Here is a 21,733-nt window from a genome sequence, read left to right as displayed (position 1 = left end):
CAACAAAAGAACAGCGACGCCGGGAACCAAAGATTCTTCGAAAAGTGGCGGTGGTTGCAGGAGTGCGTGGGATCGCAACGCCCAGCGGTCAGTTCGCGGGGGAACATCGGAAATTCCGATTTGGCCACCGGCACCTCCTCTCTCCGGTGGGGCGGAAGGAGGGAGAGGTTGCGGGGGAGGGCCTATAAGAGACCCCACATGGTTCACACACGAGAGCTCTTCTTCACTTGCCGGATTAACAGCTTATCATCCGAGATGGCCCTTCCTTCCGTCAACGTGCTCCACTTGTTAATCACGTTGCAGGTGAGCTCCCTTTTACTTTCCTCTGCCGGAAGACGACCGTGCGATGCTCCACTGAGTGCGTGTGACAGCGCGGTGAATAGCTGAAATGAAAGCGTTGCCACGATAGCTTCGACAGTATTTTACACGTATTTTCACGCGTATAAGCCGCACCGCAGATAAGTCGCAGTACGCGGTTTTAGGAACGTTTTGAAAATTTTCCGGCAGATAAGCCGGACTCGCAGATAAGCCGCGGGCAATACGAGACGACTCCTATGTGCGACAAAGGAGACCTTGGAGTAATGCCGTAAACCCTGTGGTCCATACTCCGGGATCGGCATAGTGTACAACAAAGGAGGTCAGTTTTAGAGTTCTACCAAGATCGGAATGTGCCCTTGTTGGACGCTTTTCATGTATTGATGGGTCAGTGTTCTTCCAGAAGGCATGAATCACTGTCACCACTTTCGTTAAAGCTGCATGGGGGCAATCTACTCGAATGTGGACCCATCCCTGTTAGGCACTGTTCGTGCATCAGCAGGGCAGTGCTATTCCAGAGACACTGTCGACCCTTTCGTTAAAATCAGTGTATGGGGAAAATACCTGAAAAAAAAGAAAAAAGATAAGCCGCACCGGTGGATAAGCCGCACAGCGCCCATGAGAAAAAAAATCGCGCATAAGCCGCGGCTAATACGCGTGAAATTACGGTACACTTAAATGTGACATATCGGGTGTAGGTATTTTCCGGCCCTCAACGCGCATCTCCGAAAAAATACCGCAAGTTTAAAAATATACGACGTATAATGCCCATAACGGAAGTGAAAATACCGGCGCTAATCGTGAACAGAAACTAGAAAGTTTACATTGTCATCGTTAGTGTTCACAGTAATCAAACCCCGTTTGTTGACTAAGAACGGGCATCTCATTGCTGAAGGAGAACTTTATAATATAGTCTTCCGGCAATATGACTATAAAAAAAAGTTTTTGTTGTTAAACGAAAGCGTGACCCGAAGAAATTATATAGGTTATAGAACGTTGCAAACACTATGTTGTCCTCTAGTGAGCAAATATAGGGAGAAAAAGACGCACCCGCGATGCATGAACATGACTATGCACGTACACTGTTTAAACAGACCTTCCCTGCCTAACACATCATCATGCAGAGTAGCATCTTCCCGTCTCTCGAGTTGTTGAAAACAGCATGTGTACGCCTTATTTTTTATTTTTGTACTGTAAGTTTTGTAATATAATGTAATGTTTCGTGCGCCTTAGTGTAAGTTCAGAATCACTTCGGCGGCAATCGCACGCCTCCAGGGCTCACTTCACTACGTCGGTGTTCGATGCCTGTGCGCGCAGATCGTCGTGCTCGCCGTCTGTAACTCATTTATCCCGGACGCGACACTTAAACGAAGGACTCAAGGTGCGAGGCTATAGAGTGATATGACGGCTTTTTAGTAACGGATCTTCTGAACTTAAACGCGCGTTGTCACTCCGCGACACTTCTTCGCACGTGTAACGCGCGTGCGTTATAGAGAAAAACGCAGTACATTTGTTCGTTGCTTCATAAGACGTCCGACGAGGTGGTCTCACCAAGAACGATATTCAGCATTTCTGCACTCGCTTCAGTTATGGTACACTCTTAAAAATGAACTTCACCGCATAGCACGCTCGTAGCCAACCATAATTTCGAATGATATCGTTATCTGGCCTGATGTGTTAAAAACGGGAGGCGTACGCCTTTTTGTGACACTTATGCTGATCATAATTGTCACAGAAAAGGCGTACGCCTCCCGCTTTCAAAAAATTAGGTCAGATAACGATATCATTCGAGATTATGGTTGGCTAGGAGCGTGCTATGAGGTGAAGTTCATTTTTAAGAGTGTAGTTGTTGCCTACACTCTTAAAAATGAACTTCACCGCATAGCACCCTCCTAGCCAACCATCATCCCGAATGATATCGTTATCTGCCCTGGTGTGTGTATAAACCAGGGCAGATAACGATTTTTGTTTTTGTAATAACGAGTTTTTTTTATATATAACGAGATTGTTTTTGTTTTGTTTTTTGACACTTACGCTGTTCATAATTGTCACATGAAATGGGTACGCCTCCTGTTTCCAACAAATCAGGGCAGATAACAATATCATTCGAGATGATGGTTGGCTAGGAGCGTGCTCTGGGGTGAAGTTCACTTTTAAGAGTCTACACTTATTGGCTTCGTGGAATGTTGATGTACGTAACATCTAATATGTTTCATTTTAATCATCAATATCGATAACCTCGCGTTGTTTTAGACATTGTGTATCAGACAAAATGACAATCGTGAAGAAGAACTTCACGAAAAATAGCGTTCGCTAGTAAGAGATGCGGTAACTGCGTATATATGCGCTGTTAAAAGAGAACTTCACCACATACCACGCTTGACGCTTTTAGCCAACCACCATGCTGAGTGATATCATTCTGTCTCCTGATTTGTCGAAAATAGGAGGTGGTGTCTAAATTGGATATGCATAATGTATTCAAGATAGGCGGCTCCTACCATTTTCAACAAATCCGGAGTCAGAATGACATCATTCGGAATGGCGGTTATCTATAGGAGCGTGCTGTTCAGAATATTTTATTAACATAATTATCTGGTTTTAACAGTGTAGGATTGCGCGGCCTACAAGAATTGTATATAGCGAGTGAAACACGCCCCAAAACCTAACACCGCAATAGCCACCATTTTCTACAGGACCTTTTTCTGCGTCTATAATGTACTTTAGATAATATGTAATCCTTCTGAATTGGCCAAGTCGATTCCTACGAATCGCTGAAACAGCCACAACTCACTCGCCGATGAAACAGTTTTATTCTCGTATTAAACCATTTTGCATAGTGCAAGATTATTTATTTCGTAATTTGAGTTCACGCGAGTGTTCTTCGACGACAGGAAAAGTTCGAAATTTTCACCGACAAAAGCAAAAGAACGCGTGACGGCTCCAAATGCGCGCGGCATCGACATCATGGCGTTTAAATACATTACAAACAAACACGACCCTCGTGTATAATGTCATTCGGGACTCTGATGACATTAGAAGGTCTAGTCATTTGTAATGACCGCGTGGCGCAGGTATAAGAGAGAGAGATGCATGATGACGATGATGTGGGGATGACAGGCAGGTATAAGAGTTGCTCACTATGGTAGGAATTAACGAGTACCGGCTCCATGTCGAGCATGAAAGGATTACGCGAGCGAGTTAGTGTAAACTTGGCGTCTGAGTACCGTATACCCCTGAGCTGAGTACCTGCTGTGTTGTACGTTTTTTCGTCGCCTCTTGTATTCGCCCCAAACTCAGGCATATGCTGCCTACGTCAGTCACCATGTTTGTGACGGGGCGACCACTTCGAATTTCGGAGGGAGATGGGCTAATACACATCTATACCATAATGTGTGTCACCGCTGATCGCTTTCGCTAAAAGGGTAGAATACTTCGTGCGTACAGCCAACGTTAGCTAGATGCAGAAGGTCTTCTCGATGCCTCCTCTCGCTGCTTCGTACGTGGACATATAAAGACAGAATGTCCGTCAATCGTCAATCAGACGATTTCAAACGCGGGCTTCCTCTGGCTACAAGTGGCTGTCCATGTGGCTTATGATGGCTCGTCTCCATAGCTATATGGCCGCCCAAGGCACGGTCGTGATTGGCGGAGCCTTAGTTGTTACGTCGCCCTGTCTAAGCGGTCAGGCTTCGTGTCTGGCTTGTGTTGGCACGATGATGATAATGACAGTAGAGAAAAATATCGAGATGCAGGCCCCGTACACTCCCGCGAGAACAGCTACCAGTGATTTATGGTGACCTGCCCAACATCCTCCAAATTTTTGGAGACACCCCAATTTTTTTCTGTACAACATCGCTGTAATGATGACGTCCATTTTTTTCTACCCCCCCACCCTCCCATGTCTGTGATTCTGGATAAACTGCTGACAGCTGCTCCAGAACGATCGTGTAAAGAACGTGGATATACAGTCAAACTCCTTTATAGCGAACACCTTTTTAACGAAAATACCACTACAGCAAATTTTTTTTGCGGTCCCGCTGGAGCCCTATAGGTCCAATAATAGACATCCTTTTTAACGAAAATACCTTTATTGCAAATTTTTTTTGCTGTCCCCTGAGTTTCGTTGTAAAGGAGTTTGACTGTGTAAGGTGCTGAAATTATGTCACCTCCTGCGTGACCAGAAGAAAAGATGTAAGTGAACGTTGTAAAGTTTGTCGAACAAGAGCAGGCCTCTTACCCAGCGCCCTTTCACGACTTCAACATGTCTTCTACCAATTATGTACGTGAATCTTATTAACCGTTCACGCTGCGTCTCTTCGTTTGCCACGAGAAGTACATTGGATGGGAGCAACATGAAACTACGACGAACTACATTGTTAACTTCTCTCTTTTTTTTAAACTGACCCCCAAGGGGGCGGCGGACAATACCCTGCATGAGAGCGACCATCGCGTGGTCTGACAGCATCATGTCCGCGAGTATGAAGAGAAAGCTGAACCAGACGAAACGCTCCCTTTCGTGCGTCGGAAACCATCATCTAAGCAACCGATCAGCGAGACATTCCGGATGTCTTCGTCCCGTAAGGCGGCCGCTGAAAAAAAAAAAAGATATTTGTGCCCATGCTTACTGACAAAGTTGACAACGCATGAACCGTGAGGGCACGTTTAAGCACACGTCGCTCATCATCATCTCATTGCATGTGCCTATTGCAATTGCCTATTGCATCGCATTGAGATACTCGTATTTCGGTAAGACAACAACAACAACAGCAACAATAAATGACGACGATGAGATGGGGCGCTTCACCGCGGTGGTGCTGTACCCTACCCCATTGCACGTGGAACATTATGTGAAGATGATGAAGGAAAGATGAAAACACAAGAAAGAACTAAAGCGTCTGGAGCAATCCAGTGGACGACAGGAAGTCCATGAACAGGTGAAGAACCCGACGATGGAGCACAGGAGGAACCTTGCACGTCTACACTCTAAATACAGAACTTCACTGCACTAAATGCGAGCGTACCGAAGTAGCAGGCTCTGCACCATCCGCTGCACCGAATGATACTTTTTTTTTAAATTTGATCGTATTAGCGCCGCGAAGCAACTGCAGCTATGAGCGGTGCACAGAGGTGAACAGGCGGAAAGAGGACCGCAGAAGGGAGTGGGTGACAAGTGGTTAATATGCGTCCTGGGCAGACTTCATGGGGAACGGTGACGACATCCGTCTGGAAAGCAGGCCCTGGGAAACCTATATAGGGAAAACCCGAGGCAGCACAACCGGCGGTAGGATTCGAACCCTCCACCTTTCAGACTGCAGCACGACCTCGGCTATATACCACCAACGAATGGTTGCTATTATCCGGCTATGCGGCTGCTGTCGAATGATACAGTTATTGCGTCTGCTTTAGGATAGCAGGGGGCGAACTCACTGAACGGTTCGTGGTGCGGACCGGTATCTGGCCGCGTGTCTGTGGGCTGAGGAGTGGTCGGCACAGCAGAACACCAGGGTTATGTGTGTTGTGTTTTAATACAAGAGGTGGCCATGGGACGACCAAAGAAAGCGCGGGCTCTATAAGTGACGAACAGGAGATCGAGCAGAAGAGAAAGCAAGCAAATGTGCAGTGAGAGAAACGCACAAGAGTGACTCTCGAGCAGCGAGAGCGACGTCTTTTGCTTCGTCGATTGCAAGGGGAAGAAGGACGCGCCAAGCAGGCTAAACGAAAGCAGAGAGCAACTAGAGACAATTCCGTGCCGTATGCTGGAGCGGATCTTCAGTTTCAACGGCCATTCGTGAGCGATCCATTTGGAACGACGTGCCCAACATGTCATCGTTTGTGTTCCGCTAATGATGTCAAGAAGGTGCGACTCGAGTGGGAGTCTGTGCTCAACAACGACAACAACAATAAATGATGGAAACGTGATGATGACGTGGGATGTTTCCCCGTGGTGGCCACAGGACCCTACCCTACTCCAAAGAGGTTGATATGATAGAATGAATTAATGGTGATCGCGAAGGTTCAGGACAGCTCAGTGAAGCGGTTTCCATAGGAAGATGTGCGGACTCCGCCGTGTCGTCGACGTGTAGTGTGTCGATACAGCATCGTAGGTTACTGCTCCTCTCGAGGAGGAATGGATTCGCATATCCACCAATACCCGAAGAGCTACCACAACTGAATCCCATTACCGTGCGCATCTTGTCCCGCCAGGATTGCGTATATTACTACACGGAGGAGGTCAATTTGGTATCGAGGGCCAAGTTGTGAACGTCCCTGTTGACTTTAATAGCATTTTAACCCAGCCACCACTGCAGTTGCACGATCACCGTGCAATTAATGTCAGCCTAAAGCGACGGACGATGAACACTAACCATACCGAAGATGTTATTGGGCATACGGGAATGCTCTTACGCTTCGCTTGAGGTATGTAAATGATGTAAGTGAATCAGAAAGGCGATTCCATCGACAGATGTCCGCGCACAAACGACTCTGGAAAAGTTTAACTGGGATAGATTGTGAAAGGATGGTTAAGTATAGCAAGCAAGCTGGTGATAAATATCCATGACGGCGAAACCCCGAGGCGAGGAGTTTAGATTATATAGATTATATCTAGATTATAAAATACAGGTAAATAGTTTATTTAGACAAAACTTTTTGACCATTCATCACCTCGGAGTGAAATATTACTTGATGGAGAGACGCCTTTAACCTAGACGGTGGATTTTCTAAAAGGGGCAAAGATGGCAACGTTAGCAGTGTAATGATGAATGATACACCGGCCTCGGTGGCTCAGTCGGTAGCGTGTTCGGCTTCTGATCCCGAGATCGCGGGTTCGAACCCGGCCGAGGACGCCAGCAACTTGGTGGCAGGGTACAAGTTGCTTAGACACGCCGTCTTCCGCGAGGGACGTTAAATACGGGGTGCCGTGTGATGAGCTTTCATCGCACGTTAAAGAGCCCTCAGGTGGGCAAAAAGCAATCCACAGACCGACCGCTGTGGCGTCGCTCATGATATCAGTTGTCTCGCGACGTAAACACCCAATTATTAATTAATTGATGAATGATACGCTCTATCGGTTCTGCAGTTTGCTTTTGATGTGCTCTATTGCTTGTTCCGTCGAGCAAGTCCAGGTGACCAATCTTCTGCAGGTCAACACTTTTCGGTGCACCGTGAAGAAATATACCACGTGACCACGTCGTTATCCGCACGAAAGTAAGCCCTTGTGGGGGATCACAGTCGTGTTTGGTTCATGCAGCTGCGCACCAGTGCCCTTCGATATAGCATTGTTTCATTGTGCCATAAACAATAGCTGGTTTGTCACGTGGGTGCCTCGAACATTACCGTTATATGATGGGCAAAACTTATCGGTTTTTCACTGCCTTCATTGTTCGAGTTGAAGATACAAAGATGCCTGTAGCCTTCGGGAAGGTTCGGCCTCAATTTAAGCTCCTTCCTGGTCACGCATTTTTTTCGGAACAGGGATGCAGGGCAAAAAAACAAAAAACAAAACATCGAACGTAAATACAACGTAAGTTATTTACAGGCATACACATAGTTGTAGGAAAATTATTAAAGTTATAATAAATTAAGTACGTAAGTTAACGTTATACTAATTAAAGTTAACGAACATAACAGAACACCAACATAGTAACTCACAGACTTACTGCCTAGGCAGCATTGCATGTGTTGCGATGAGTAATGAGAGCAGAAAAAAGAAAACAGTTACTATATCATAGCATGCCAGTTGCCCTCTGAAAGCAGGGTCGGCAGACTTGGTCAATAGACGATTGTTTTGTAAATTCTTTCGATTGTTTCCTATGGACTGAATAAGATTTGAGCTAACCATAAATAAGTAAGAAAACCAATTTACAAACATCCGCGATTGCGTAGCTGTACGTCGCATGATTGTAATTTGTACTACGCACCTAAAAAGGTAGTAAGTAGTAATTAGAGCATGTTTACACCCCCTTAGAAAGGTACTTCACCGCATAGCACGCTGAGGCTGAGGTTGTCATTCCTGATTTGTGGAACTCCTATCTGCAGGTGTTTGGTTACGGGTGTAATAGGTGTAATATTGTTCTTCTACGCTTCGTAATTCTATTTACAATTTATTGTTCAATACTTCCCCTTCATAACGTGAAGTGCGTTAATACAAAAACGCACTTTTTTTTCGGACACGGGCGAGTAGACGTACCTCCATCCAGATTCCTCTATCCATTGTTACGTCATCTGAAGAATTGTACCACCCAATCAGACTCCAACGCGGAGGTACACATGACGTTCTGCTCTTCACTCTTAAAAATGAACTTCACCACATAGCACGCTCCTAGCCAACCATCATCCCGAATGACAACGTTCTCGTCCCTGATTTGTTGAAAACGGGAAGCGGGGCCTATTTTGTAGCCGTAATGCCGTACATAATGGTTAAATAATAGGCTCCGCCTCCCGTTACCAACAAATCAGGATCGAGGACGTAGTCATTGGGGATGGTGGTTGACTAGCAGCGTGCTGTATGTGGTGAAAATACGGACCTATCAGATTCATTTATACAAAAGGTGCCACACCCAACAAGTTAAAATCGCCGTTTGGAGCCGACACAGTAGCTTGGTAGAATTCGTAGCCCCTTTAAGGAGTACCTTTGAAAGGTACCTTAAAGGGATTACGACACTTTGATAGATCTGGTTCATTAAATCATGCACGCATCGTACTGCACTCCAGAGTACTGAGGAAGAAAGAATTATTCGTCTGCATGTCGTACTTGGCGAGACACAAGCCGTCAAACATACGCCCGAGTAAAGCACAGACGTCAGAGGCCCCAGAGCTGCGGCCGCTACGATTGGTAGCCGTAAGCACGTGACCTCTCTCTAGCTGCCTCATTGGCGGCGACGCCTGCTGTCGTGTCAGTGCCGAGTGAGCTTTCTGTATTTGCGGTGCCAATTTTCTACGTTTCTATCACTCTCTAATCCGTAAGACTTTGAATGCAGGTTCACACTGGTGCAAAGAACCGCTTTTTACATTCAACGGGGACAGCACCCCTTTAACACCTCTTGGATAACACTCCTTTAAAACGCGGATAGGCAGTTCATATTAACGACGTCGTTCAACAGTTCGTTGCATGTAAACCCAACGCAACAAATTATACAGGTGACAGAAAACGCTGATTATTTATAATTTGCTACCAAAATTGAGGTAAAACGGCTCCGGGCGCAGATAATCCCCACTTCATCAAGCAACCGTGATCTATGTTGCCCACTTACTTGCTTCTCCTCATGGCTACGTAGCCGACACCTAGTCAACTTCCTTCGTTTTGGACCCAGTGTTATGCGCAAGCAATGTAGTTTTGCCGCCGTATCTGACGAGCAATGCGCGCAGTTGGTGACCACTTCGACACAGTGTTGCCCGTAATTTTCAATTTTAATTTTCTAAAGAGAACTGGGTGCAATCGGGGCCAAACGATGCGACATAAGCGTAGTGAGGGCTCAGGCTATCGAATAGATTAATATTCTGAGATTGCACCTCTACTCTTCTTCGCGGTACCTTTAACATAACTGCCTACGGCTTTCCATTTCAACAGGTCAGGGAACACGTCGATCTAACTCCGGGGTAGTGGTTGGTTCTCAGCGTTTTATGCTGTTTACCGCATGGCAAGGGGTCTGGGCCAACCATTGAGTCGAATAATACAGTTGTCACTTCTGATCGGAGAAGACAGCGAGGCGTACGGCTCTTTCAGGCAATGAACATTTTCCCGAGTACAGGGCGGATCCCATAACACGCGACAAGCGACACGCTGCCGATTTTGTCGCTGTCGCCGCTGCCACGGGTGCACCTTCCCGATCCATTTGAGAGGAAACAGCAGCTGGCGACAAAACTATACATTTGCGAGAGAAAAATTCGTACTTTTCAATAGATTATACGGCATACCTGTCTCAAATATCAGGAAATTTCGATTGAAACGCCGCTGTAAAATAAACACCGAGAAAAATTTACAATACTGTAAGTTTATTATGATATATGTGTCTGGTGTTCTACCCGAGCAGTTCTACCCGATTCCACGCAATGTGCAACAGATTTTGGTCACACGCGCCCATCGATTCCACCATCGATTCCACCTACAAGCTCGAAATTTCATTTTAATAAATTTGACTTGCCACCCACGCTACGTCGTTGCCCCACATCTCTGTGCTTTATCACTCGCTCCACTTAGATGCAGCCAAATCTGGCGGGTTTGGGCGCACGCCTGCAACGGTCTCTGGCGATATCCGACAAATACCGCAAACGTATTTTTATTCGCGATGTATTAATTTTCGCGAATCGCATTTGGGAAGTTATTCGCGAGTATTTAATTTCGCGATTTCAGGTCTGTTTCCTTCTGCGGGATCAATGTGTCAAGCTGTGTTCGCGAGTACAATTTTTCGTGAAATTTTAGCGGTCGCGAAATTCGCGAAAATTAATACATCGATAATAAAAACACGTTTGCAGTATCTACGGGGAGTAGATTCAAGCTTTTGTAGCCGCGACAGAGCTTCCTTGTCGCTCTGAGTGGTGGCGCCGCCATCGACTTTGCTGCATGTCGCGTGTTATGGGATCCGCCCTTAAGGGAATGCGCATGCGCAGCCGCCTGCAGGGGGCTGCCATCTTCGTTCGCGGGAGATAATCGGTTTCAAGGTCACGTGGACGTTTGAGGCCGCGACTCGACGACGCTTTTGTATTCGTAATAACTACGGTGCGCTTTCACTCTTTCCCCATTCTTCTTTCAGTCTTCTCTCTCTACTTTTCCACGCGACGTGCCAGTCCGAAAAGCGTCGCCATGTTTATTTGGGGTTAAAATAGGACCTTCGATATTCCGCCGCTAGGGGCGAGGCGAAAAAGACGCATGACACCCATTTTCGACAAAGAGAGTGATGTCATTCTGAACGACGGTTGGCTCAACCCTCCTCCCCTGAAATCATACCATTGATAGTGCATTTGGGAGGGGGAACACGACGGTCAGATACTCCCACCGATGCGAAGTTCCCGTAGAACCCCTCCCGAAATCAGGGATGGGCATAAATACATTTTTTGAGTATTTAAATATAAATAAAAAATACTTTGTTGAAAGAGGTATTTAAATACTCTGCATAAATACTTTTCAACATGAGTATTTAAATACAAAATATAAATACAGTATTTAAGTACCGTAACTACTACCATAAATACTGTGAGGAAAATGTCATCTGGAATTACAGAAATAACCATGATCATAACAACAAATCAGCAATGAACAATAGCATTTATTTGTTAGATTATCATGACAATTTTAATATTAGAAGTTTCTCGAATATTGCATCTTAGGCATCTTCTCTTCGGCCGTACAATCAGATTCGCAAAGGAGAAGAGCATTTCCACATGTGCCGATGAACAAATGCTTACAACAGTGAAAAACTTGCCATCTAAAATTTTTTGTCGTATGCGCATGGTAGCACAAACACGGCATAACTGCGCCCCAAACTCTCTCTTCTTCCGGAAAGGTCAAATGGAGGGCAACTTTAAGATATGAGTCAGTATATATTGTATTTAGGAGTATTTACAAAGTATTTACAAGAATAAATACGCAAAAATTGGTATTTAAATATAATTATAAATACATTTTTCAAGTCTGTATTTAAATACAAAATATAAATACATGTATTTATATTTTAAATAGTATTTGAATTACAATGTATTTAAATACTGCCCATCCCTGCCCGAAATATTTACTCTATACTGGGTGGCAGCGATGGAAGATACTTAAGGAGAAAAATATATCTCGCTTTGCCCTATTGACAAATGCCGATGACCGCAGCATGCGTTCTCGGTGTGGATTGGTACATTATTTGGTAGTTTGAAAGTAAAGAATACGGTAGCGCTGGGACTTTCCATGCACTACCCAAGGCGGTAATTGGGCCATGGCATCCTCAAGGTACGTAACGGGCGTTCTGCGACGCCATATAATGTTTCCGGGTCACTCGAATTGACATCTGCGCTCTGAAAACGAAACCGGCCCGCATAGTTTTGAATTTTTTTAAAAAACAACGTAGTTTTGACGCCTACCCGTGTCACTGGAACTTCTGGAAAACAGTACAACATGCCCGACCATTTTAGTAACATCACGCACGTACGATCTATTTCCCTTTACGTTTATGATTTGTTCTCGCTTTCTCATATTCTTCCCCCTCCTTTCATCATTTCACCGTCAATTGCAAGCGGCCGATGAGCAGTCAGTTGTGAATACTCTGGAGCAGCTAGCTGGACATTTGTAAAAGGGGTGATGTTTCCCGCACCATCACGTTGACATCACGTCGCAACAAATTCACATCGCGTTACTGAGCAACGTCTGGATTGGCGCGAAGATGAAAATGACAGCGCTTAATGATAATAAGCGGGGTGAGGAGACCCGGGAAGACGAACTGGCGCTGGACTATTTGAAACATGTCGGCAGCTTCTTGAGATGCCACTGCATACACCTTCTTTTAAACATGGTCGAAAGTAACTATTCTGATGGTGGAATACACAAACTGACAAACACAAGACAAGCATCAACGGGCGTAAGAACATGGAGGACTGAAACTGTGGCACACGTTGGAAAGCACACACGACTACAACGACGGCTACATTGAAGTCTGCTCTAGACCGCTTGGACAATAGAACCTTCGATATAGTCAAGGTGCTGGGTGTATGGGAACCCGGGAAGAGATATGCAGCGTTGTCAGCGCTTGTCAACTTCATTGCGAGCAGTGAGATATATGGAATCTGTATTTTAGGACCGCATTCTAGGCATGTGTCGTCAAGTTCCCCGTTCCTGTTAATTTCTTGCATCTCAGTTCACTTCTAGGGGATGTGGCTACGCATATGCACGTACAGGTCGGCGACTGGGAGGGGTGATGTCTTTCTATTTTTACCTTTTCATCTTTTCAGTTTTCTTTAATCAAACTCAAACTCAACCGCAACCTCAACAACAACAAATACATGACTTGAAAACCCGAGACGAGGTAGGGACAAAAACAGACAAACACAAACACGGTCTCAAACTTAGCTGCAAGCTCAGCATACTCAGCACCAGCAGCTCGCTTGCTACCTAACTTTCCTTTCGTTAACAACAAATAAGTCGCGACTATGACACGGGGTGATTCACCGTTGAAGAGCAGTACACTTCCCCATGACACGCGAAACATTAGATGTGAGATATGAGAATTAAGTTAAAGTTATGTGTAGCAGCCGACGGAAATGGACAACGAGCGCCGCCGTGGACGTTTCGTTACGACGCGTATCTCGCGCATGATTTTCCATCGAGCGCGCGTATCACTCTCACTCGTTCAGTTATGGCCTGGGCACTTTTCAGCCTTGCCTGCTGGTCCGTACATATGTATACAAGCACAACAACTGAGCTGTCCTCCACTGGCAGCGCTACACCGCTGAAAGGGAAGATGAAAAAATAAAAAAAAATTAAGAAACATGAACTCTCATTCACTATAGTCAGTCAGTTAGGCAGGCAATTATCATTGAGGCATCAAAGAGCGCACGAAAGTTCAGTGTGACAACAGTCAGTATAACCAATACTGCAGTGTATCAGCTCTCAATGATAACTTTCACAAAAGTGACAGCAAGTACGAAATTTTAAAGGTACTATAAAGCATTCGAGGTGGAACCTATGCAATCAGCATGACGTGAGAGTTCTAGACTCAAAGGTTCAGCACAACAAGTAATATGCGCAGGAGTTTACTCTATGTATTTTTAATTGGTAAATAAAAACGCAGTCAATAATATCGGGGCGACGCCTGGTGGGAAGAAGTCCTCAATTTGTCAAGCAACCCTGTAAACAAGGAGACCGATAAACAGATGGCTTTCCTGTTGGGATTTGCAAATGCTACCTTTTGAGAAAATGTAATTCGTGTGAAAGCAAATACACAAAAGCCGAATCTTGCACTCCGTAGCTAAACATCTATACCTGGGCCTTGTTTCAGCACCGTGGCGCTGCTATCGTACGTCACTCTGTTTGGCCCAGAGTCGTGCGCATGAGACATTTTCGCCGCCGTACTTGGCGGAGTTGGCGTTTCGTCGGTCTGCTTCGCCACAGTGTTGTCAGTAGATTTAAATTTGCATTTTTTCGGGAGCTATAACGTCTATGTGAGAAAATTTTGCGGCATTTAACTCCTGAGGACGTACACAATTCAGGGCACACAAAACATCAGGTTGCACCTCGACTGCTTTATAGTACCTTTAACGATACACAGAAGAATCAATTATCAACCGTTTGGGACTATTCTCGTCTTTGTGACCAACGGGACGAGAATTTAGCAGGTGGCACTTATTGCATTATGTTATATTTTGCATGTACATATGCGAACGCGAACACATGCGCGTACGTTCGCCGAAACCTTGCGGAGCGAGCAAAGAACGCATTAAATACTACCATCATCATCATCAACAACAACAACAGCAGCACAATTGCACTCTACCCTCAAAATACAGGGGACCAATAGGGGCCTAGCAAACATGCTCCGCGGTAACGGACTCCGCCCGTTCACTCGCCTATAGACGCATGCTTACTGCTAAAGGTACAAGAGGCAACCTTGCGGCAACCTCCACCATAGCCAGGCCTACATGGCGCATTTCGAAAGCAGAGCCTGCACGCGGCAGTTGGTATGAATGAACTGTCACGTTGTAGGAGACACTGTAGCGCGGTGTTGCGTCAGTAAAGAGCGCTTTGTGAGTTGGTTAGGCCGCCTCCGTACAATGAGACCCCCAGTTCCTGTGATCGACTAACCTGCCTCTCCACAACTCACGCTCTTCCGGGCAACCTAAAACAAAGAGCGCCTTTAGGAACAGTCAAAGTTACAACATCCCCTTCGAATTATTGCCGCCTGGTTCGAGCCGTCACAATGTCATCATACTGGTCGCTAGAGCTCTTTACCTTAACTTTACCGTGAGCGCTTCGGGCGCTTTTGACGAGGGTAGTTTCCGGTGAGGCCGGGTCATGCGGATCAGCCTCCGCGAGGAAGGCCGACCCTCCCTACCCCATATCAAGCAAGCAAGCAAGTAGTGGCATTCTTTGCATTAGTTGTATTATGCAAATAACGACTGTATTGAAGGTACGCGCGTCAGGTACCGATGGACGCGCTACTCTACAGTTTGTCAAGCCATGCTTTAGGGTTCTTGCCTGGAGCACTCTGGTGGCCTGTAGAGGTGCAAGAGCATCGGAATTTTGACTATCGATAAATTTCGATATTTGAGACCGAGTATAAACATAGTTTAAAACAGCGATACTTTAACGACGCGTATATCGATATCGGTATTCAACATAATAGTGAGTTTTATTGCATCGTATACGCTGTCGCCTTTGCGTACGTAAGGGATAGCGTCGGTGGTTCTGCGCACTGCGCGAGGCTCTCTTTCTGTTCTGGGCTTGCGAAGAGCCATCAACGCTATCTCTTACGTACGCAAAGGCTATAGCGTACGATATACTAAAACCCTGTACTCTCTAATAGCGAGTGTCAGTAGACCGCTACTGGCTGCCCGGAGCGCGCGTCTAACACACCCTATCAGCCGATAAGATTCTGAGTCACACACGCTCTTTGTCATTGATTCCGGTAAGTTAATGGTGACGTTATCAGCGGTCTACTAAAACTCACTATTATCGACATTTATAAAATATCGATAATTAGGAAAACTGTTGCAAATATCGATATCGTTCATTCGTATAGTGACCTGTCCTGCTCGGCCACAAGTGAGAAGGAGACACAGCGATATCATTGTGAATATTGGTTGGTCATGAGCATGCTATGCGGTGAGGTTGAGTGTACAGCTGCCTCCACACCATGCTCTCCCACTTATGACGTGGGCATGACCGTAGGCCATACGACTCCCTCGCTCCATTAGTCGAACGTTCCCCAAATGGCGCTCCTTATACAGTGTATAAGCATGCGAACGTTATGGGAACGAAATATCTTCGCTGTCACTTTGACAAATATATCCCCCTCCAACGCATCGGCCGGTTTCTGAACTCGCCTGAGTGGAACCACGGCGTGATCGGAATGGACGCCGCCAAGCAGTACGACCACCGCAGACGACAACGGCATGGCCGCAGCGCGGCGCCACGCATAAATCTAAGAGCAGCGTGAAAAATCGCCCTTTTTTTGGCTCTATCCAGCAAAAACGAAACCAATGCACTGTTTGTGAGATACTGCAGTGGAAGTAACTCTCCAGGAGGGAGTCTGCAAGGTCAAGGAGATCTGTCGGATCGCCGTTTGAAGAGATGAAATACGGAGGGGGAAGGAAAAGAGTTGTGTGACACCCAGTGACTGATATGGCGCTTATTTCAGGGTTAGGCGGCGATTTGAGTAGGTGCCTCGTGTGGGATTAGGAAATTCGATTAGCGCCTGCATGGGGCTCTGAGTTATGCGATCTTGTTACGTGAGACTTCCATGACGGGGAGGCATTAAATATTTCTCCATTGAAGCTGTACTTTTATTTCTTTTATGCGTCGTCCAGTTTAGATTCTAGCGCGCGTCAGGTAGACGTTTCGTTTTTTTTTTTTTTTTTCTTAAGCAAAATATTTCTCCAGTCTCGAGAGAAATTAAAGGTGATTCCGCCGCGTGATATTCACACTGAATGAGGTTTTTCTTATCATGGAGTTTCTCGATAACCTTGTTATATTCTATAATCTTTTGGTTGCTGCAGATATCCTTATTTTCTTCGCTATAAACTGGCTGCAATACAGCATGTCTCTACAAGATGCTGTTCTTGTTAATAGCAACACACACTTTTAATGGCACGTGAAAATTGAAATAGATCTCAATAACTTTAGTAAGCGATAACTACCCAGATTGTTTGATGTGAAATTTTAACAACATCTTTGTTTTGGTGATGACGTTTGCGGCGTTTCATCGCCAGATGCGATACCTTATCCCATTGACTTTACATTCTAAGAAGTGACATGACAGGTACATAAAAGTCGTTGAATGCATGTTAAATACTGGTTCATGTTTCGAAGCTTTAGAACACAGGTTCCAAATTTTCAAATTGCTAAACGCGATAGTTTCACGTTTGTTCGTGCGCGTAAGTATCAGATTACGCACAAAAGGTGTTCGGGTGAGCAACGCTTTCTTTTCGAGAGATATAGAATCAGCTGATACAGGTTGCGCAGCGTTGATTTGCGACGAGCATCTGTCCCCCGTTACTTACGTACAGGGTGTGTGCAGAAAAACATGACCCGCATTTAGGCACATAGCTTGTTGCCTACCTAACGAACTTCCGATGGCGCACGATGGCGCATTTATGCGTGCGAAATCTGTAGAAAAATTGTGGAAGCCATACCCAGCTTAAAAAATAAACGGAACAACGAAAACGTCGGCTTCCGTGCATCAGAATAGGGCAACATGGTGGACAACAGGGTGTATGTGAAAGGGCAACATGGTACACGTAGGAGAGTTGTGTTCAAGTACCGCTAGGGGAGCTATCGGTGCATAAATCGAAACGATGTCCCACATGGATGCTCATCGGCAGTACCCCTAGCGGTGCCTGCACATAACTCTCTTGAGACCGAAATGCACTACCATGCACTGTCATGACGCCCTATTCTAATGCATGGAAGCCCATGTTTTCGCGCTCTGTTTATTTTTTTACACTGAGTATGGCTTCCAGGATCTTTTGGTAGCTTTCGCACGCATAAATACGCCGTCGTGCGCCACCGGAAGTTCCTCGGCTAAGTAGACAACGAGTTACATGTAAAAATGCGGGTCATGTTTTTCTGCACACACCCTGTATTTTAAATCGTATCTGCTCGTGAATGTGAGATCGTAACTTTCCTCACGGTGTGCTTTGAACGACGGCAGCGTTTGCAGATTTAATATATTTGATATCTTTGGTGTCTATTTGGTATCTTTGATACATTATTATTATGAACTAAAAGTGACAAAAAAAGCCTGCATCCGAATGGGGTGACATTTCTATGAGTGTGAGACTGTGAGGGAAGGTAAAAGAAAATACACGAAGTGCACGGGACAAGACTCACGCGTTTTCTCGTGTGCACTTTGTGTTTTGTGTTACAAGTGTCTTCCCTCAAACTCAAGGCAATGTCATCTTATTCGAATCTACACCAGTTTGCCTGCATGCTACTCGTGCTTTTATGTTACACTCGTGTGCCGTTGCTATGAGTGACACTTATATATGTTTGCTTTCGCGGAGCCGAGTATGTGCTTTAGGGGGGGGGGGGGGCGATGTAGGGGGAAGGTGCGGTCAGCCTACTCTGAAGTGGCGGCTGGATGCACCCAGGGGTGGGAGAAGAGGGGGAGGGGGAGAGATGATGGTGGCACAGGAGAGGGAGCGGTGTGCTAACCCTCTTGCTCTGGGATTTGTTCGTTCACCACAGAAAACATGCGAGCATCCCTCAGTAGACTTCACTGGGATGCTCCCTGTACCACGGTAACCGCCAGGATTATTGGCGAATTTACCCCATGTAGTATGTGCTTTGCCAGAAGTTTGATACATTCTTGTTATAAAGCATTGCAATCTGATGACGGTGACGTTCGCCAACTTTCAAGAACTCACTGTAGAATATGGTGTTCTTCTCCAGGTTGTGGGAGTGCTGTACGGCAGAGCCGCTGCGGAAGCCGCAGACGCTTTGCAGAACGAAATTCCTTCTGGAGGCAAACGCGTCCAATATCAAGTCCAGGACCACGCCGGCAAAGGAACATACAAGTTCGGCTACGACACCGGAGACGATCCAGCTCAGCACTTCCGCCAGGAAGAGCGGGCCCAAGACGGAACTGTCCGCGGACGCTACGGCTTCGTCGATCCCAACGGGTACCTGCGCGTCGTCGAGTACGTGGCCGACGAGTCAGGCTTTCACGTCATCCACACGAAGACGGAGATCCCAAAGTTCAAGACAAGGACAGTGACGCGACCTCATACGCCCTTTCTGGGTCCCTTGCCACCTTTTATACCCAAACCTGACAGGGATGACGCGTGACAGGACCTGAATGTGGAATAGCTTATAATTGACTCTGCGAGTGCGTGAAAGATTGCCTGACGGGGCTGCTCTTTTTGACTTTCGTTTCTTCGTTTGTACCACGACCTACTAGATTATAACGACCATGTCGTAGGCACCCCTTCCCAGCGCCGCATTTTTGGAAGGTAGCGGTGGCGCTACTCATCGTCCCAGTTATTGCTTCCTCAACTTCTACAATACTTTGTACTTCAGCTTACCTTAGTATTTCTGTACAAGCGGTGGGTTTTCCACAGATGTTTCATTCTGAGGTTGATTACCATCATCATTCTACGCGTTTTCATGGGAGCTATCGCTGTCGTCTGCTACGGTAGTCGTACATACGCTTCCGCGCGTTCAGAATTCAAATTTCTATCGTCCAATCGTGGTGCAGATCTCGCGTGCCGATGAGTAGCGCCCCTAGCGGATCGTGCGGACGTGCTCCTCATAGGGGTCCCTGATCATGACATGGTCGTTATAATCTAGTAGGTCGTGGTTTGTACATATGTTGTGTGTGAATGCTGTGTCGGTCGTAGTGGGAAGTGTGAGTTCCATGTTGCGCTCTTTCCATGTGCTGTACCTGTATGGTGCCAAGATGTGTTGTCAGGCATGTTCACAGTGAGACGTTCCGTGAACGGTCAAGTTGTTCATGATTAAGGGTTAGTGTCTGTCGAAATGTCCCTCTATTTACGTACTTTTACGCGGCATACATCAACCAAGCACTGCTGTGGTTTGAACTCTCGTCGTGAAAGAAGAAAAAAAATGTAGCATATGTACATATCTATAGAGCCAGTACCTTGAAAGCGCTTATGATAATTTATTTCAAAATATAGGGAGCAATGGAGTCAGTTGTTTTGTTTGACACACTGCTATTGCTTGTGATATTTCGTGAGCGTCGGACGATATTTATTTTGATCATGTTGATATGTTGATAAATAAAACCCTGAATATGCATTACGAGCTTCTTCAACATGCAGTGTACCGCCATAACGGCGGTGAATAACCCACCACATCATCATCCCATTTATGTATGTATGTATGTATGTATGTATGTATGTATGTATGTATGTATGTGTGTGTGTGTGTGTGTATGTATGTATGTATGTATGTATGTATGTATGTATGTGTGTGTGTGTGTGTGTGTGTGTGTGCGTGCGTGCGTGCGTGCGTGTGTGTGTGTGTGTGTGCAACATGCTAAGGTTGGCGTATCGTATGACAGCTAGTGGAGGGGATTGATAGGATCATTGAATTGACTGAGAGGACGTAACGTTAGACACACACACACAGACACGCGACACTAAAATATGCCGCAATATATTCATTAGGTTATAGTCTACAATTATACGGATCATGCCAATGGGCAGGTTGTGCCACCAGCAGACTGCACACGGTCGACCCAGAACACATACCATTCCACCCTCTCTCCCACCCTTTCCTGCTGTCCTCTCGCCACCTGTCCACGTCTGTGCGACGCTCATAGCAACGGTTGCTTCGCGGCGTTAATAAGAAGTTTATACAAAGAAGAAAAGACTGCCCAACGCCCCGACCCATTGTGAAACTATCGTATATACGCTGTCAAAATTGTTCTTCGCCAAATGAAGAGCTCCCACAGACAACCGTTCCGAGTGGCATCGTTGTCTCTCCCGATTTATTGATAACAGGAGGCATACGCCTGTTTTGGACACTTTGCATTTCACATTATTGCCAAACAGCAACAGCAACTACATGAATAACGATGTAATGCGGTGTTTCGCCAAAAAAGTGCACACAACTCGTGTTTTCAGCAAGTCACGAGAGAGGCTGAAGGGCTGTCGGCTCCGGGCTGTGTAATGTGGCCAAGTTATATTTTAACAGTATAGGTTGTACCGTACTCCTTCGCGGAGTACATGCATTTTTTGTTTCGTGTTAGCGCCGCGAAGCACCTGTGACTATGAGCGGCGTACAGACGTGGACAGATGGAGAGAGGACAGCAGGAAGGAGTGAGGGACAGGGGTTAGTATGCGTCCTGGGCCGGCTTCAGGGGAAGACCACCAACGATAGCTGATGGTTTTACCCACACGGCCATGCCGCTGGTAGTAGAAGTCTTCGGGTCCCGCGAAAGAAAATATAAAGCTGTCATTGTGAGGTGCTTGCAATAGACCTCAACCAGATGAAACGTCATCGTGGCGTTGGTAGACAGACTGAAACCGAAACAAATCGGAAGGGGAGGGCTGGGTTTGAACGAACGGGCACTTGTTCGCTGCCTCCTATTGAAAGAAAAGTACGACCGAAGGTCGCGTCCCTTTCAGGGACAATCGTAATCCCCTCAAGACCGTGGATTTCGGGCGCGACCTTGTTCGCCTCGTGCTTCGAGCGTAGTTCAACTCTACCAGATTGGTGGCGCTGTCGAACACTATGACGTCATTTGTTTACAAACAGGGAGAG

The 21,733-nt window shown here is 46.1% G+C and overlaps 1 protein-coding gene across 1 annotated transcript; it reads left to right on the top strand.

Moving 5' to 3' along the window:
• The first annotated feature begins 227 nt into the window (after window positions 1-227).
• Window positions 228-20,201, top strand: LOC135399660 (larval cuticle protein A3A-like). The gene is made up of 2 exons (XM_064631395.1): window positions 228-303; window positions 18,899-20,201. Exons 1-2 carry the CDS (start codon window positions 256-258, stop codon window positions 19,292-19,294), a joined length of 444 nt encoding a protein of 147 aa, XP_064487465.1. The 5' UTR covers window positions 228-255; the 3' UTR covers window positions 19,295-20,201.
• Window positions 20,202-21,733: the final 1,532 nt, after the last annotated feature.

Source organism: Ornithodoros turicata, chromosome 7 (genome assembly GCF_037126465.1).
Source record: "Ornithodoros turicata isolate Travis chromosome 7, ASM3712646v1, whole genome shotgun sequence".
NCBI lineage: Eukaryota > Metazoa > Arthropoda > Arachnida > Ixodida > Argasidae > Ornithodoros > Ornithodoros turicata.
The sequence above is the reverse complement of the archived record's forward strand: the minus strand, read 5'-3'. Positions and strand labels throughout refer to the sequence as shown.

Coding starts and splice junctions, on each gene's coding strand:
- LOC135399660 (XM_064631395.1), top strand. CDS start 256: ATGGCCCTTCCTTCCGTCAACGTGCTCCACTTGTTAATCACGTTGCAG. Junction 304..18,898: donor ACTTGTTAATCACGTTGCAG/GTGAGCTCCCTT, acceptor GTTCTTCTCCAG/GTTGTGGGAGTGCTGTACGG.